This window comes from Pipistrellus kuhlii, unplaced genomic scaffold (genome assembly GCF_014108245.1).
Source record: "Pipistrellus kuhlii isolate mPipKuh1 unplaced genomic scaffold, mPipKuh1.p scaffold_m20_p_25, whole genome shotgun sequence".
Taxonomy (NCBI): Eukaryota; Metazoa; Chordata; class Mammalia; order Chiroptera; family Vespertilionidae; genus Pipistrellus; species Pipistrellus kuhlii.
Window position 1 is genome coordinate 244,176 of NW_023425524.1, and position 18,114 is coordinate 262,289.

At 58.0% G+C, this 18,114-nt stretch overlaps 1 protein-coding gene across 1 annotated transcript; it reads left to right on the forward strand.

Annotated features, from left to right (window-relative positions):
• The first annotated feature begins 3,787 nt into the window (after window positions 1-3,787).
• KCNK1 (potassium two pore domain channel subfamily K member 1) lies at window positions 3,788-17,741 on the forward strand. Its single transcript, XM_036453401.2, has 3 exons — window positions 3,788-4,194; window positions 14,928-15,323; window positions 16,946-17,741. The coding sequence occupies exons 1-3, from the start codon at window positions 3,840-3,842 to the stop codon at window positions 17,212-17,214; spliced, it is 1,020 nt and encodes a 339-aa protein (XP_036309294.1). The 5' UTR covers window positions 3,788-3,839; the 3' UTR covers window positions 17,215-17,741.
• The last annotated feature ends 373 nt before the right edge of the window (window positions 17,742-18,114 follow it).

The window sequence follows — 18,114 nt, forward strand, 5'->3', positions numbered from 1 at the left end:
TACAAAATCCTATGTAAGGGGCCTAGACCCAACAGTAAGGTTACCATGCGCCAACACACCCAACTCTCACTCGAACTTCACACTATTTCTCTGTCGGAGGAGAATCTACTGAACGTAACTTATTAAATGTTACCCGTTCAGCGTCCAAAGCGGATGTTCACCTGATTGGCGCTGGGCTCAGCGCGGTGTGTGCCCCTGGGACCTGCCTCCCGTTTTCCTCCCTGCAGGAAGCGGGTTTCCCGGCCTGGAAGCCAGGGGCCCGGCCTCTGGAATGAATGGGAAAGCCTTTCCCTCTTGGAGCAGCATCTTTAAAGACGGACACACGTGTCGTGTCATGCACCTTCCTGTCGTGTTGTTTTTCTCTGTTTAAACACCTCCTTATCCGAACCGTCCCAGATACAGTTGGAGGGGAAACTGCCACGTCTGTTGGCATTTGGGGGCGGCGCAGTTATGTCCCCGTGCCTTTCCTTCTGGATTCTCCCCCGAAAGGAAACAGCCTCCTGTCTGAAGATGCTCGCGGCAGGATCTAGGCGGGTGCTTGCCGCGTTGTGCGGTGTCACCTACCGTCCCCCCCACGAGGCGGCTTGCTCTCGGGCGGGTGTTGAATCGTTCTTAGAAGAGGCATAGAGAAACCACACCTTCAGTTTTGTTTCTACCAAAGAAGTGGGGGGCGGGGAGAGAAGGGGGGTGATGGGTGTCCCGTCTGTCTTGTCCCCATCTTCCAGGCCCTGTTTTCTTTTTCTTTCTTTCTTTCTTTCTTTCTTTCTTTCTTTCTTTCTTTCTTTCTTTCTCTTTCTTTCTTTCTTTCTTTCTTTCTCTTTTTAATATATTTTATTGATTATTTTACAGGGAGGAAAAGATAGAAGATATCTTTTTTAGAAGGATAGAGAGTTAGAGACATCGATGAGAGAGAAACATTGATCATCTGCCTCTTGCACACCCCCCACTGGGGATGTGCCAGCAACCAAGGCACATGCCCTTGACCGGAATCGAACCTGGGACCTTTCAGTCCGCAGGCCGACGCTCTATCCACTGAGCCAAACCGGTTTCGGCTCTTTTTTTTTTTTTAATACGTTTGGTGATTTCAGAGGAAGGGAGAAAGAGAGAGAGAGAAACATCCATGATGAGAGAGGATCATGGATCAGCTGCCTCCTGCAGGCCCCACCCTGGGGATGGCGCCCACAACCAGGGCATGTGCCCTTGACCGGGAATCGAACCCTGACCTCCTGGTTCCTGGGTGGACGCTCACCCACTGAGCCACGCCGGCCGGCTCCCCGTTCAGCTTTATTTGAGTGAAATCTTTTTTGAATGAATCTAGAAGGGGAGCCACTTAAAGAGACGATTACAAGAGACGCTCCACGCTGTCACGTCTCTGCAGATCGCTCTATCTTCTCCAGGATCTCGCTGTTATTTATTTTGCTGCAGCCCCCCTCCCCGTAGCGCCCCCCGTAGCGCCCTGAAGGCTAAATGAACCCCAGTTCCTGTTGGCAAACAATGAAGGTGCTCTCCCTGCCGAGATTTGAGGCCCTGGCCTCCGCGCTGTATTATGAAGCCTTGCCGTGAAAAAGATGTTTACACACTATTGTTGTCTATTTTTTTTTTATTAATAAATTTGTTTTGATGGCCGGTCTCCCTGCTCAGCAGCTCCGATCGGCCCCTGAGGACGGACTGTCGTCGGATACGTTGGAGCTGTATCCCACTAGAAAGCGCGCGTGTTAATAAAGATGGTTGATGCTGAGTGAGCCGGGTATTTCTCCGTCTTCTGGTCTCGGGGTTTCAAGAGGAGTTGGGGTACAGAGGAGCTGGGTGCAGGTGTAGCTGATGTCCAGCCCAGCCTCACAGACACACACACGCCCATGCACACAAGCGTGCTCATGCAGAGACACAGTAACACAGGTGCACACACGCGTGCTCATGCACAGACACACAATCACACAGGTGCACACGCATGCTCGTGCACAGACATACAAGCTGGGGATCCCGGCTGTGGTAACCTGGCCCCCTCGCAATGCCTTTCTACGTGTAATATGCATACACACGGAGTGGCCAGATGATGATGATCTCTGAATGCGTAATAATCTGGCCACTTCGTGTGTATATATATATTGCAGGCATGAATGCGTGCATGGGTGGGGTCCAGCCAGCCTGGCCAGGGGGGAGGGGACATGGGCGGTTGGCCGGCCTGCCTGCTGGTCGAACTCCTGGTCCAGGGGACAATTTGCATTTTAGCCTTTTATTCTATAGGACAGACACCGAGCGGCCAGATGATGATGCGTTCAGAGGTCATCATCATCTGGCCACTCCGTGTGTATTGTTTATGGAGTCTTGTCTATAAATCTTGGCCTCTGCCTCTCGGGTGCCCCCTGGAGGCAGAGCACACAAACTGCCCCATTATTGTGAAATCGCCTTTCCAGGAAAGGCACACCGGGTCTCCCCGCCCCCCCCCCCCCCCCCCCCCCCCCCCCCCATGAGGTGGCTCTGGCCCTGCTCCCCTGAACAAGACACAGCCCTTGGCAAAGCTCAGGTCCCCTGGCAGCTGGCACACCGCCGGGCCCTTGTCACGCTTCATGTTTTATTTCTTTTATTTTTTCACGCTTCATGTTTTAAAGAGTGAGAGCTCCCCAACGGAACCTTCCACTCTCTCCTGGGGTGGCTCTCGGGTGCCCCTTGTGGAGGGTGGGAAGGGGGGGAGCGGAAGCTTCTAGTGAGAAGCCGGGTGCCTGGAGCTGCACCCACCGTGATTGGGGCCCCAGGACTCCCTGAGGAAGGGGGAGGGTGTCACCGGGGCCTGGACAGCAGGCACACGGACACACACACAATGGCGCACACACACCTCCAGGCACACTCACAGGCACTGCACGCTCCCTCAGGTGCACACACGGAAACGCTCCTGCAGGCACTCACACATGCGTATACCCAGACACACACACACACACCTTCCCGCAGGTGCACGCACACCCCGCATGCACACGTGCCTACACGTACGCGCACACGTCCACACGTATGAGCAAATACATGCCCGTGCACTCCCTCACAAGAGTGTGCACGGGGGAGCCCAGCCTCACAGACACACATGCCCATGCACACATGCGTGCTCACGCACAGACACACAATCACACAGATGCTCACGCACAGACACACAATCACAGGCACACATGCTCACGCACGGACACACCATCACACAGACACACATACTCACGCACAGACACACAATCACACAGATGCTCATGCACAGACACACACACACACACACACACACACGCATGCACGCACCTGCTCTCCCCCCTCCGGGGCCCACACCGGTCCTCAGGCGGAGCCCAGCGAAGCGGGAGGAGGAGCCGCCCCGCCCGGCCTGGCAGCGCGCGCTCGGGCCACGTTGGCGGGGCCGGTCCCCGGGCGCTCGGGTTACCTGCGCCGCCGGCACCACGTCAGCGCCACCTCCCGCCCCTGGGCGCCCCGCAGGAAGCCGGAAAGGGGGGGCCCCCAGCACCTCCGATTGGAGCAGCCAATCGGGGTGCGGGCTGGCCGCTGCGGGCGGGGCGGGGGAGCCGATCGCTGGGTGCGGGCGCGGGGAGGGGAGGTGCGCGGGGAGGGGAGGCGCGCGGGGAGGAGGGCGGGGACCGGGGACGGGCCCGGGGCGGGGCTCAGCGGCGCGGGAGCCGATCCGATCGCCGGGTGCCGGGTGCGGGGCGGCGGGCGGCGCGGGAGGGCGCGCGGGGAGGCGGGCACCAGGGGCGGGCCCGGGGCGGGGCGGCGCGGGAGCCGATCTCGGTCTCCGGTCGCCGGGCGGGCGGGCGGCGGCGGCGGCGGCGGCGGCGGCGGCGGCGGCGGCGGGTGCGATGCTGCAGTCGCTGGCGGGCAGCGCGTGCGGGCGCCTGGCGCAGCGGCACCGGCCGGCCTGCTGCTTCGCGCTGCTGGTGCTGGGCTACCTGCTGTACCTGGTGTTCGGCGCCGTGGTCTTCTCGTCCGTGGAGCTGCCGCACGAGGACCTGCTGCGCCAGGAGCTGCGGCAGCTCAAGCGGCGCTTCCTGGAGCGCCACGCCTGCCTGGCCGAGCCGCAGCTGGAGCGCTTCCTGGGCCGCGTGCTGGAGGCCAGCAACTACGGCGTGTCCGCGCTCGGCAACGCCTCGGGCCGCTGGAACTGGGACTTCACCTCGGCGCTCTTCTTCGCCAGCACCGTGCTGTCCACCACCGGTAGGCGCCGGCCCGCCGCGGGGAGAGGGGGTGCCCCGGCGCGCGCCCCGGCCCTGCGCCCCCAGATGCGCCCTTTCCAACCCGAGCCACCGGCCACCGGCCACCGGCCGCCTCCCCTCCCTGGGGGACTGGCCCCGGCCGCCCAGGGGGCCCCTCTGGCGCTCGCCCCCGTCCCCCGCGCCCCCCGATGCACCCTCTCCACCCCGGCCACCTGCGCGCCCCTCGCCCCTCGCCGGAGGGGCCCCTGGAGCGCGCCCCTGAGCCTCCTGCGCCCCCTGCACTCCCCGAGCCTCCGAGGCTCCCTCTCCAACCCGGGCCACAGGCCACCTCCACTCGCTGGGGGACTGGCCACCGGCCGGGGGTCCCCCTGGCCTGGCCCACGACCCTGCGCCACCCCGCCCCCATGCGCCCTCTCCAACCCGGGCCACCTCTCCTCGCCGGGGACTGGCCCGGGCCGGGGAGCCGGAAGCGGGGGGGGGGGGTGCCCATGGGAACTCTCGGGAAGTGACCCCCTCACCCCCAAAACCTTGGGCCTGGGTGGCTAGAGGGGCTTCCTGGGCTCCGTCCTGTTTTCTGGGTCCCCGGCCCCCAGCCGGTGTGGCGGGATGGAGCCCGCATTGGCCTGGATGCGGGGAAACTCCGCCGGGGCGCCCTCCCCGCACCCATCCCGCCGGAGGGATGACGGGGTCACCTTCCGGAGGGCTCGATCCCGGGTGATGCCTGGGATTGTGGGCTCCTTTCTCTCCACGGGGGGTGGGGGGTGGGGTGGACGGGGAGGGAGCCGGGTGACATCACTCTGCTCCTGGCGGTGACCTGGACGCACAGGCCCGGCCGGTTTTGTTTGTTTTTTGTGGCTTTTTTTTTTTCCCCAGAAGAGAAGGAGGAGGAGGAGGAGGGGTGAGGGCATGCAGGGATCTGGCAAAATGGGGCTCCTGCTGCAGCAGGATTTCAACTTTGGGGGGGGGGGGGGGCCGGCCGTGAACTTCAGGGTGCACCTGCCTCCCAGGCAGGAGGCGCCCAGCGGGCGGGCAGTGGGGGAGGAGCACCCCACGCCCCGGGTGGCCGCCCTGGGGTGACCCGCCCGCCCTGCGCCCCGGGGCAGCTGGTGGAGGTGGAGGGAGGCTGGGTGGGGCTGAACAAGGCTTGTCCACCTGCCGGGAGGTATTGCTAGGTGGGCCCCATGGGCCTGGAGTCTGCCTTAGAGAGTGTGCTCAGTGCTTCTGGCCGTGTGTGTGTGTGTGTGTGTGTGTGTGTGTGTGTGTGTTTAAAATATATTTTATTGATTTTTTTACAGAGAGGCAGGGAGAGGCATAGAGAGTTAGAAACATCCATGAGAGAGAAACATCCATCAGCTGCCTCCTGCACACCCCCCACTGGGGAGGTGCCCGCCACCAAGGTCCATGCCCTTGACCAGCATGGAACCTGGGGCCCTTCCGTCCACAGGCCGAGTCTCTATCCACTTGGGCATGCTTTGTTTTTAAAAATATACTTTTATTGCTCTCAGAGAGAGAGGAAGCGAGTGGGGGAGAGAGAGGAGAGATAAAAACATCAAGGATGAGAGAGGATCATGGGTGGGCTGTCTCCTGTAGGTGCTCCTCACCCCCTTCGCCGGACCCCACTGGGGATGGAGCCCTAATGGGGAGTCGAACCTGGACCTCCTGGATCGTAAGTCTGTGCTCAAACCACTGAACCACACTGGCGGGGGGGGGGGGGGGGCAAAATCTGATGTTTGGAACAAATCGCCTTCACCTGCACAAGGTCACACCCGTCCCAGCGGCCAGGAATGCTTTGCACCCCCGTCCCCTGTCCTTGGCAGGTGGATCTACTCTGTTAGACTTCAGCTCTGCCTTCATTGCCACCCCCCCTCCCCCTTCCCACCTGCCAGGTTTGTTTGTTTTGAAATCCCTGGGCTTAGGCTATCTCCAGTCCATTCATTGGTTTGGGTGATTATTTGGGGAACGGCTGCTAGTGCAGTGTGGGCTTGGCTTCTGGGAGACAGTGATTCAGACGTCTGGGGTGAGTGACTACAATGGAATCCACAAGAAGTCTTGTATGTGTGTGTGTGTGTGTGTGTGTGTGTGTGTGAATTTTTTTAAAAAAAAAAACAAACGTATTTTAATGGACTTCAGAGAGGAAGGGAGAGGGGGTGAGCGACAGAAACATCCATGATGAGAGCGAATCGCGGATCCGCTGCCTCCTGCACGCCCCCCACAGAGGATTCAGCCAGCCAGCCAGCCGCCCCGGGCAGGTGCCCTTGGCGGGAATCGAACCCGGGACCCTTCAGCCCGCAGGCTGTGGATCTCTCCGTTCACGGAGCCAAACTGGCCAGGGGGATGGCTCTCTGATGGTTGGCATTCCGCTGGCGTGGACTCTCCCCATACAATGCAGGAGCTCCTCCAGGAGATGAGGGCCAGGGGCACATGAGGATAAAGGAGGTGGGGATGGGGCCTCTGAGGGTGTGTACAAAGAGCAGAATCAATGGTTTGTGTTTTTTTCCCACGGGTCCGAGAGAGCCGGGTGGGCTCATTCTAGGCGAACGCAGACAGGATTTAGAATCTGTCCTCCATCCAGGATGTTTCTCTGCTGGTCCGGTACCGACCGGCTCCCGACACAGCTAAAGTTCGGGGTGGTGTCAGAACACGGGCTTGCCCTGACCTGTGTGGCTCAGTGGATAGAGCGTCGGCCTGGGGACTGAGAGGTCCCAGGTTCGATTCCAGCCAAGGGGCATGGACCTTGACTGCGGGCACATCCCCAGTGGGGGGTGTGCAGGAGGCAGCTGATGGATGTTTCTCTCTCATCGATGTTTCTGACTCTCTATCCCTCTCCCTTCCTCTCTGTAAAAAAACAAAAAACAAAAATCAATAAGATACATTTAAAAAAAAAAAAAAAAAGAAAGAAAGGAAAAGAATGCCAGCTTGGCTTGCACAGAACCCGGTGGGAAATGGGGTCCTCGGAGTCAGGGGGTTCTGTGGGCGGTGGGGGTGGCACACGGGAGATGCCGGTGTGCTGTGTTTGGACCCGTCACTGCAGGGTTTCAGGTGACGGGCACAGTCAGAGGGCACGGGGACTCTGCAGGGACGCCATCCGATCCCACTGCGGCCGAACCCAGGAGGCCCTGACGCCTGCAGTTCCCCATCCAGAAGCTGCGCCTTTGGGGGCGCCCCGCCTTCCTCCACGCCCCCGTCACCCCGATTCCGGTTGTGCTCTGACCTCTTTTGTCCCTTCGTGGTGTCGTCCTCAGAGCCGGTGAAAGGGCTTTGGCCCCGCCACGAAGTCAGGCTGGAAAGGGGGTCATGGGGGGACGGGGGGTGCAGAGGGACCCTCTCTGAAAGAATGGGGGGTCATTCTCGCCCTGAGCAGGAATCAGACCCTCAGGGGGCTTGTCTGTGACCCTCGGGTGTCTTTCCCTTTGCTGGTCGGTGAAATGGGGTCGATGCTTACGGTAAAGAGACTGCTTAGATCGTGTCAGACACCGATGCCGGCATTTATTTGTTTATTTTTAATTCCTTTTATTGATTTTTTTTCTTTTTTTTTTTTTTTACAGAGAGGAAGGGAGAGGGATAGAGAGCGAGAAACATCGATGGGAGAGAAACATCGATCGGCTGCCTCTTGCACACCCCCCACTGGGGATGTGCCCGCAACCAAGGTCCATGCCCTTGACCGGAATCGAACCTGGGACCCTTCAGCCCGCAGGCCGACGCTCTATCCACTGAGCCACACCGGTTAGGGCTATGTATTTATTTTAAACGATATCTTTATTGATGTCAGAGAAGAAAGGAGAAGGAGAGAGAGAGAAACATGCATGAGGAGAGAGACTCATGGGCAGGCTGCCTCCTGCACCATCGGGGATGGAGCCTGCTCTCTGGGCCCGGGCCCTGACCGGGAACCACACTGTGAGCTTCAAATAGCGCCCCGTTTGTAACGGACAGGAGCGGCGTCACGTGACCCAGGACGCCCCGGTGGTTCTCTCTGCACGGTGTGAGGTTTGCTGAGTTACCAGGAGTCACCGCAGGATGCCAGCTCAGCACCGCGGCTCCCCACTGTCCTCCATGACCTGAGCGTCCCCTTCTCACATGCCAGGTTTTCTTAAAATATACGCGGAGCAGCCAGATGATGATGATGATGAGCTCTGAATGCATCATCATCATCTGGCCACTCCGTGTGCATCCTATAGAATAAAAGGGTGATAGGCACATGGTCCCCTCGACCAGGAGTTCCACCAGCAGGCAGGCCGGCCAACTGGCCATGTCCCCTCCTCCTGGCCAGGCTGGCTGGACCCCACCCATGCACGAATTCATGCACTGGGCCTCTGATACACACACACACACACACACACACACACACACACACACACTGAGCGGCCAGATTATTATGCGTTCAGAGATTGTCATCATCTGGCCATTCCCTGTATATATATCCTTATTGATGTCAGAGAGGAAGGAAGATGGAGAGAGATAGAGAGAGAGAGAGAGAGAGAGAGAGAGAGAGAGAGAGAGAGAGAGAAACATCCATGATGAGAGAGAATCATGGATCGGCTGCCTCCTGCACGCCCCACACCCCAGGCACATGCCCTTGACCTGAGTGGAACCCGGGACCCTCAGTCTGCAGGCCGACCCTCTATCCACTGAGCCACACCGGCAAGGGGTCAACTGCTGTCTATTTTATGTGAATAACGGTGGGGGAGGGGAGGGGAGGGCGTGCATGTCTGAGACCAGGATGAAAAGGTGAAGACATCCTTGAAGCTAACATTTTGACGTGTCCGGACGCCGGTTGCCGGGCACTCAATTATTTACAGACCGCGGTCCGGGGATTAGGTTCCCTGTCCGAGCCGCCGAGGCCGTGCCCGGCTGCTCCCCGTCCGTCCGTCTGTCCGTCCGACCGCCCCACGGAGGGGTTCAGATCAGGGACAACCCCCATCATGCCCCCGTGTTCCCCAAGCTGTGACAACAATCTGTCGCCCCCACACCCACCTCGTGCTCCTGCCTTTGCGGTATATCTCACGCTTAGAAATGGAACCGGCAGCTCAGCCGGCGTGGCTCAGTGGTTAGAGCCCTGGGCTGGTTCTACCGAGGGGTTGCTGGTTTGATTCCTGTCGAGGGAATGTACCATGGTTGTGGGCTCGATCCCCAGTGTTGGGGGGCGGGGGGGAAGGTGGAGGGCGTGCAGGAGGCAGCGGATCCATAATTCTCTCTTATCATTGATGTTTCTCTCTCTCTCTCCCTCTCCCTTTCTCTCTGAAATCTATTTAAAAAATATAAAATAGTCCTCACCGGTGTGGCTCGGTGGATAGAGCATCGGCCTGTGGACGGAAGGGTCCCAGGTTCGATTCCCGGTCAAGGGCGCAGGCCTGGGTTGCGGGCTTGATCCCCAGTGTGGGGCGTGCGGGAGGCAGGCGATCCATGATTCTCTCTCATCATGGATGCTTCTCTCTCTCTCCCTTTCTTTCCTCTCTGACATCAATAAAGATACATTTTTTTAAAAAAAGAAAAAAGGAGACGTGGTAGGTTTGGTGGGTGACACAGAGGAGGACATACAGGGACAGCCCACGTTCCCGGAAGAGAGGGTGTGAGGTCGAGAGGGTGGCAGCCGCCCAGGGCCCAGAGCCACCTGCTGGCTGGCAGGTGGTCACAGGAGGCCTGAGGGCGAGGCCAGGGGCCTGGGTGTGGGACGTACTGTTTGCACTTGACCCTGTGGGCGGCAGGCAGCCGCTGTGGGCTGCTGATCCTGCCCTTGGACAGCCAGGCTTCAGGCAGGGACGGCTGGGCCTGGGCCCCATGCAGACCTGTGCTTCTTTTTGTTGTTGTTGTTAATATGTATATATATTTTAAAATATATTTTACTGATTTTTTTACAGAGAGGAAGGGAGAGGGATAGTGAGCTAGAAACATCGACGAGAGAGAAACATCCATCAGCTGCCTCCTGCATACCCCCCACTGGGGATGTGCCCACAACCAAGGTCCATGCCCTTGACCGGAATCAAACCTGGGACCCCTCAGTCCGCTGGCCGATGCTCTATCCATTGAGCCAAACTCATTTCAGCTGTTTTAATATATTTTTATTGCTTTCAGAGAGGAAGGGAGGGGAAAGAGAGTGAGAAAAACGTCCAGGATGAGAGAGAATCACGGACCGGCTGCCTCCTGCACGCCCCACACTGGGGACGGAGCCTGCACCCCGGGCCGGTGCCCTGAGCGGGAATCGAACCGGGACCTCCTGGTTCCTAGGTCGACGCTGAACCCCTGAGCCACGCCGGCCGGGCGGAGGCGTTTGCAGTTCCCGAGCACAGGGTGTCCTGTCCCGAGGCAGAGCCACTGCCCGGGGGGCCATCAGGACGGGCAGAGAGGCCGGAGATGGGGCCGGGGGACCCTCCGGCAGAGTGGAGGTGGACATTATGGGAACGCCTGGGCCCTGGGGCACCGAGGGGCCAGGGAGATGGCCCTGGGCGACACCCCCGCCGTGTCACAGGGGGAGGGAGCCCCGAGCCAGCCCGGAGGCAGCCACGGGGTCCCTGTACCAGGCGTGTGTGTGTGTGTGTGTGTGTGTGTGTGTGTGTGTGTGTGTGTGTCTCCGGGCGTGTCTGCGGCAGGAACAAGGCCGGGAGGTGGCCTAAGCCCCAGCCTGTGCCCCTCCCCCTCCTCGGACCCCAGCTTTCAGGACAGAGAGGGGGGCTCTGGGGAGTACACACCCCCTCCCCCCCGCATTCTCAGGGATTCAGCCAAAGGGGGGTTATTCACCTCTGAAGGGTGTCATTCCAGATGGTCCCCGGTGTGTCCGTGGGTGGCAGACAGGCGTGTAGAGCTGTTTCTTTTATTTATTTGTTTTTTTTAATTTATTTGTGTTTTTTTTTACTTGCAACTATACCGCAACAGTGGCAGTAACTGGGTATTTTTTTTTTAATATATATTTCTTTGTTTTATATTTTTTATTGATTTTTTTTACAGAGAGGAAGAGAGAGAGAGAAACATCCATGAGAGAGAGATATCGATCAGCTGCCTCCTGCACACCCCCCCACTGGGGATGTGCCCGCAACCAAGGTCCATGCCCTTGACCGGAATCGAACCTGGGACCTTTGGGTACACAGGCCGACGCTCTGTCCACCCAGCCACACCGGCGAGGGCTGGGCAGGACTCCTTAGTGCTTCACGGAACTGGGCGCCTCTGCTGGGCCCCCCGCCCGCCCTGGAGGCCGCGGCACAGCCACGTGCCGATGTTCCTGGCGCCCTGTCCCTTCTCAGGAGCCAGCGTCGGACTCTGACCTCCGCCTCCGCCCTCGGTGACCTCGGCCTGTCTTCCTCCTCGGCTTCCGTCCCGGGACAGCTCTCAGAACCTCGTTTTCGGGGGCCTCTCACCTCCGACCCAGCCCTGGCCTTTACTTATTTATTTTTATATTTCTTAAATTTTTTAAAATATATATATCTTATTGATTTTTTTTACAGAGAGGAAGGGAGAGGGGCAGAGAGCCAGAAACATCGATGAGAGAGAAACATCCATCAGCTGCCTCCTGCACACCCCCCACTGGGGATGTGCGCGCCACTGAGGTACACGCCCTTGACCGGAATCGAACCTGGGACCCTTCTGTCCGCAGGCCGGCGCTCTGTCCACTGAGCCACACCAGCCAGCATTTTAAGCCCAGTCGGTTGGCTCAGTGGTTGAGTACTGACCTTTGAACCAGGAGGTCATGGTTCGATTCCCGGTCAAGGGCACAGGCCCGGGGTTGCAGGCTTGATCCCCAGTGGGGGGCGTGCAGGAGGCAGCCGACCCATGATTCTCTCTCATCATGGATGTTTCTCTCCCTCTCCCTCTCTCTTCCTCTCTGAAATCCATAAAAATATACACTGAGTGGCTGGATTACTATGATCTCCACACGCATAATACTCTGGCCACTCAGTGTGTGTTTATATATATTAGAGGCCCGGTGCATGAATTCGTGCATGGGTGGGGTCCGGCCAGCCTGGACAGGGGGAGGGGACATGGGCGGTTGGCCGGCCGGCCTGCCTGCTGGTCGCACTCCTGGTCAAGGGGACCATGTGCCTATGAGCCTTTTATTCTACAGGATAGACACTGAGTGGCCAGGTGATGAAGCCTTCAGAGATCATCATCCCCATCTGGCCACTCCTTGTAATTTTAAAGGAAAAGGGAAGGAAAAAGAACTGGCAGGCCCGGGGAATTCTGCAGAAGCGGGAATGCCTCTCTCCCAGGCAGATGGGCCCGCGGCCCCTCGGAGCCCGGGAGGCGCGGACAGATGGCGGCCCCCTGTGGGCGGCCCTCTCCTGGCTGCACGGCCCTGGCACCGGGTGCGGGCACCAGGCCCAGCCGGGGGGAAACCGGCCTGGCAGAGCGGTGCCCGGCGCGGGGGAGCGCTCGATGCCAGCAAACACTGTTCTCAGAGCGAGAGGGACTCAGGAGACGCCACCACACAGCTGTCCTCCCCGCATGCTGCTCTGTGGGGAGGGGCGTGTGTGCACACGGGTGACAGGTGCATTCTGGCCGCCTTGCAGGGCGTGTGTGCATGTGTGTGCGTATGTGTGTGTGCGTGCATGTGTGTGTGCGCATGTATGCGTGCATGTGTGTGCGCACGCGTGCATGTGTGTGCGTGCGTTTGTGCATGTGTGCGTGTGTGTGTGTGGTGTATGTGCGTGCGTGTGGTGTGTGTGTGTGTGTGTGTGTGTCCAACGCTGTGAGTCGCCTGGATTCCTGGCCCCTGGGGTTGAATGAAGCCCGCGGTGTGCCATCCTCAGCATCCTGCTCGGCTGTGACTTCCTGGAGTCAGCCGGCTCCTCCTTGTTCCCTGCTGCCGTCTGCCTCTCCTCACTGCTTTGGGTAGCTGCCCACAAAGCAAATAAGACCACTCCCTGTGTGGGCAAATAAGGCATCGCCTTTGCCCTTGCCAGTGTGGCTCAGGGATGGAGCATCGGCCTGCGGGCCAATTCCTGGGTTCGATTCCCGTGACAGGCACGTACCTCGGTGGCAGGCTCCTCTCCAGCCCCGACCCTAGTCAGGGCGCGCGCAGGAGGCAACACATCCGTGTGTCTCTCTCTCTCACATCTGTGTTTATTGATTTTTTTTACAGAGAGGAAGGGAGAGGGATAGAGAGATAGAAACACCGATGAGAGAGAAACATCCATCAGCTGCCTTCTGCAAGCCCCCTACTGGGGATGTGCCCACAACAGAAGTACATGTTTCTGTCTCTCTCTCCCTCTCCCTTTCTCTCTGAAATCAACAAAACTATATTTAAATAAAACAGCAGTGAGGAACCCCTGCTCAGAGCCACGGTGCTCCACCCTCCTCAGCGTCTCTGGCCTGGAACCTCACAGGAAGAGGCACATGAGTTTATTTTTTTATTTTTTTAAAATATATTTTATGGATTTTTTTTTACAGAGAGGAAGGGAGAGGAATAATAGAGAGTTAGAAACATCCATCAGCTGCCTCCTTCACACCCCCTACCAGGGATGTGCCCGCAACCAAGCTCCATGCCCTTGACCGGAATCGAACCCGGGACTTTTCAGTCCACAGGCCGATGCTCTATCCACTGAGCCCACACCAGTTTGGGCAAGAGGCACGTGGATTTCGATGCACACGTTGCACTTGATTTCTGTGGGATCTGCCGCCCCGTGGCTCGTGGGTAACCCGCATGTTTTCCGGACACAGGTGGCGGCCTTGCCTGCCACGTGGACCCAGCACAGAGCCGGAACAAAGCAGATCATTGGGGGGGGGGGGCCTGGGGGGGGGGGTCGGAGGCGGGAGGATTCCGCAGGGGCCTGTCTTTCTGAGCAGGTTAAGATCTTGGGAATCTGATTGCAAACCCGCTTCCAATGACAATCCCAGACGGGAGGGTTTGGGTGGGTGTTTTTTGTGGTTTGTTTTTTCAGAATCTAATTTTGGAAAAAATGCGTGGTGCTGGCTCTTTCCTGAATGGACCTGTTCAGACATGTTCGTCGTTCAGGGCCACGTGCTGGTGAGGGCTTAGCCGTCCGCTGAGCCTCAGCCCTGCCGGGGTGTGTGTGTGTGTGTGTGTGTGGGTGGTTCCCTCTGGCGGCCGGGTGGATCCCCGGAACTGGCAGGGACTCGGGCCTGGTGGAAAGTAGGGCTGGCACCGCCGGCCCTACTGTGTGTGTTTGACCGTTACACTCGCTGGGGCGGCCGGCCCTACTGTGTGTGTTTACTGTTGGTTTTGTAGAGCCGGTGGCGTCTCAGAGCCTGCGGAAGTGGCGGGAAAGGAAAGATGTTATGGTTTCAGATGTGCCCTGTAGCCAGATGATGGCACAGACGGTCGGAAAAGAAGTCAGGGCTTAGTGGTTGAGTGTTGACTTATGAACTAGGAGGTCAGGGTCCAATTCCCAGTAAGAGGAAGAAGAAGAAGGAAGAAGGAGGAGGAGGAGGCAGCCGGTTGATGCTTCTCTCTCATCATGGATGTTTCGGTCTCTCTCTCTCTTCCTCTCTCTGACATCAATAAAAACATATTTTAGCCGAAACCAGTTTGGCTCCGTGGATAGAGCGTCGGCCTGCGGACTGAAAGGTCCCAGGTTCCATTCCGGTCAAGGTCATGTCCCTTGGTTGCGGGCACATCCCCAGTAGGGGGTGTGCAGGAGGCAGCTGATCCATGATTCTCTCTCATCGATGATTCTGACTCTGTTAAAAAAATCAATAAATATATATATTTTTTTTAAAAAAAAAACCTATGTCAAACCCACACACGGAACTAACTCCCTGTGTCCCCTCCCCTCCCCGTCTCTGCAGGCTACGGCCACACGGTGCCCCTGTCGGACGGGGGCAAGGCCTTCTGCATCGTGTACTCGGTCATCGGCATCCCGTTCACGCTGCTGTTCCTGACGGCCGTGGTGCAGCGGGTGACCCTGCAGGTGAGCCGGCGGCCGGTGCTGTACGCGCACCTGCGCTGGGGGCTGCCCCGCCGGCGCGCCGCGCTGGCCCACGCCCTGCTGCTGGGCGCCGCGGCCGCCGCCGCCTTCTTCTTCGTGCCCGCCGCCGTGTTCTCCGCGCTGGAGGACGACTGGAACTTCCTGGAGTCCTTCTACTTCTGCTTCATCTCGCTGAGCACCATCGGCCTGGGCGACTACGTGCCCGGGGAGGGCTACAACCAGCGCTTCCGGGAGCTGTACAAGCTGGGCATCACCTGTGAGTACCCGGCACCGCGCCCACGGGACCCGGGGTTCAGGGGTTCGAGGCCACGCTCCCCCGGCTCCACCCACGGGCACCTGTTCCTAGAAGCCCCGACGGCTTCCTCGTGGACACGAGGTTTCAGTTCGCCATCCCCGTCTCCGGGGTTCCCCCTTCAGAACGCTTTATGTAGAAATCGTATTCTTCCTTTAAAAAAAAAATAAAATAAAAATGTCTTATTGATTTTTTTTTTTTTTTTTTACAGAGAGGAAGAGAGAGGGAGAGAGAGCTAGAAACATCGATGAGAGAGAATCATCCATCCGCTGCCTCTTGCACACCCCGCCACCGAGGTGCATGCCCTTGACCAGGATCGAACCCGGGACCCCTCAGTCCGCAGGCTGACGCTCCATCCACCGAGCCAAACTGGTTTGGGCTGTATTATTCCTCTTTATATTTTTATTTATTTTTAAAAATATATCTTTTTTTTTTTAAGTGATTTCAGAGAGAGGAAGGGAGAGGGAGAGAGAGAAACATCCATGATGAGAGAGAATCATCAATTGGCTGCCTCCTGTCTGCCCCCCCCCCCTCCTCCGGGACCAAGCCCAAAGGAGATCATGGTTCCGTTCCCGGTCAGGGCACAGACCCTTTTGTGGGTTCGATCCCCAATGTGGGGCGTGCGGAAGGCAGCCGATCGATGATTCGCTCTCATTATGGATGTTTCTGTCTCTCCCTCTCCCTCCCTCTCTGAAATCAATGAACATGTAATTAAAAAATAAGAAAAAGCACAGGTCCATTTCTTACTCATAATAGGCATTATAAATTACAGAGTGAAAATGTGCACAGAATGTACCGGAGAACCAGGCTTTAATTAAAAAATGTGTCTCTGCCTTATTGCGGGTATTAAGCTCAAACAAACAAGTCCCAGGATTGCAGCCTGGTTCAGCCAGCCCTGCTCTCTCACTCACCAGAAACTTCTTAAAACACTTGCTTATCTTGTTGGCCATCTGGTTCTCCTTTGAAAGGTAGACCAGGTTAACCATTTTCAGAATTTTATATGTGGAAAATAGGCACACTCCATTTCAGGTGGACAGAGACTGATCATTTTTTAAAATATATATATATATATATTTTAATTGATTTTTTACAGAGAGGAAGGGAGAGGGATAGAGAGCTAGAAACATCGATGAGAGAGAAACATCCATCAGCTGCCTCCTGCACACCCCCTCCTGGGGATGTGCCCGCAACCAAGGCACATGCCCTTGACCGGAATCGAACCTGGGACCTTTCAGTCTGCAGACCAACGCTGAGCCAAACCGGTTTTGGCAGAGGAGGGAGAGGGAGAGAGAGAAACATCCATGATGAGAGAGGATCATGGATCAGCTGCCTCCTGCACACCACACCCTGGGGAGGGAGCCCACAACCTGGGCCTGTGCCCTGACGGGGAATCGAACCCTGACCTCCTGGTTCCTAGGTCGATGCTCAGGCCTGGCTGGGTTCCCCCTCTTTGAGCCCTGGGGTTCCAGGTGCGCCCGGACACCGGAGCCGTGGCGACGGCTCGGTTCACGGACAGACACCTGGGCGTCCATCCCGCCGAGCTCTCTGCCCGCGGCCGCCCCCTGAGCCCCGGTTCTCCCACGCAGGCTACCTGCTGCTGGGCCTGGTGGCCATGCTGGTGGTGCTGGAGACCTTCTGCGAGCTGCAGGAGCTGAAGGCCTTCCGGAAGATGTTCTACGTGAAGAAGGACCCGGACGAGGACCAGCTGCACATCATGGAGCACGACCAGCTGTCCTTCTCCTCCATCGCCGACCAGGCGGCCGGCGGGAAGGAGGACCAGAAGCCGGACGGCGAGCCGTTTGTGGGCCCCGAGGCGCCGGCGTCCGCCCTGGCCAACGGCTCCCCGCAGCGCTGAGCGCCGCCCGGGCCTCCCGCGCCACCCGGCGGGCGGGGCGGGCGGGGCGGGGCGGGACGGGAGAGGCTTCGCTTTGTGCGTCTTTAGGAGAAGATAAAAGCCAAAAAACAACATTTCAACAGACGCCCGATATTTTGAAGACATTCGGTCGCATTCCAGACAAAGCAGAAAGAGGAACAAAGCGAGCTTTGGCTCCGAGGACTGTCTGGTGTCTGAGGACACGGGGTCGGGGCCTGTCACTCCTCGGAACCCCACCGATCGGGACCGGCTAGTGGGGTGGAAGGACCGCTGTGGGTAGAAGCGGGTTTTCTGCTTTTAACCCGGAGGAAAATGTAATTAAAAAAAAAAGTACAGGTCCATTTCTCTGGGGGTTGCCTCGAAATCACTTAGCGGATGGCGCAGTAGCGACCTTTCTCCAAGGAGGAGCCCAGCGATGTGTTTTATATAAACGGATGTGGATGGGTTTGCATGCGCCCGCCCCAAATGATTATTTTTGTAGAACCTGAGACGACCCTGTTATTTATAACACGGAATCGGTGCCCGTGAACGTGTGTCCGCGCTGAGGTGTCTGTAGATGCCTCTCCTGGACAGAGGGGTCCCGTCGGCGGGTCTCAGCAAACCTCTTCCCCCCCGAGGCTGTGGGGACCGTTTCTTTGGATTTCTCTCTGTACGAAGGACTCGGGCACGGTGAAGGGGGAGGGCACACGGGAGGGCAGATGCCGGCCGAGTCCCCCTGCAATAAAGGTGTCTGTCCTCTGGCAATAAACGGTGTGCTCTCAGGTGCCTGCGGTGGTTTTTTTATTTTTTTATTTTTATTAATATATTTTATTGATTTTTGTACAGAGAGGAAGGGAGAGAGATACAGTGAGAAACATCGATGAGAGAGAGTCATCGATCAGC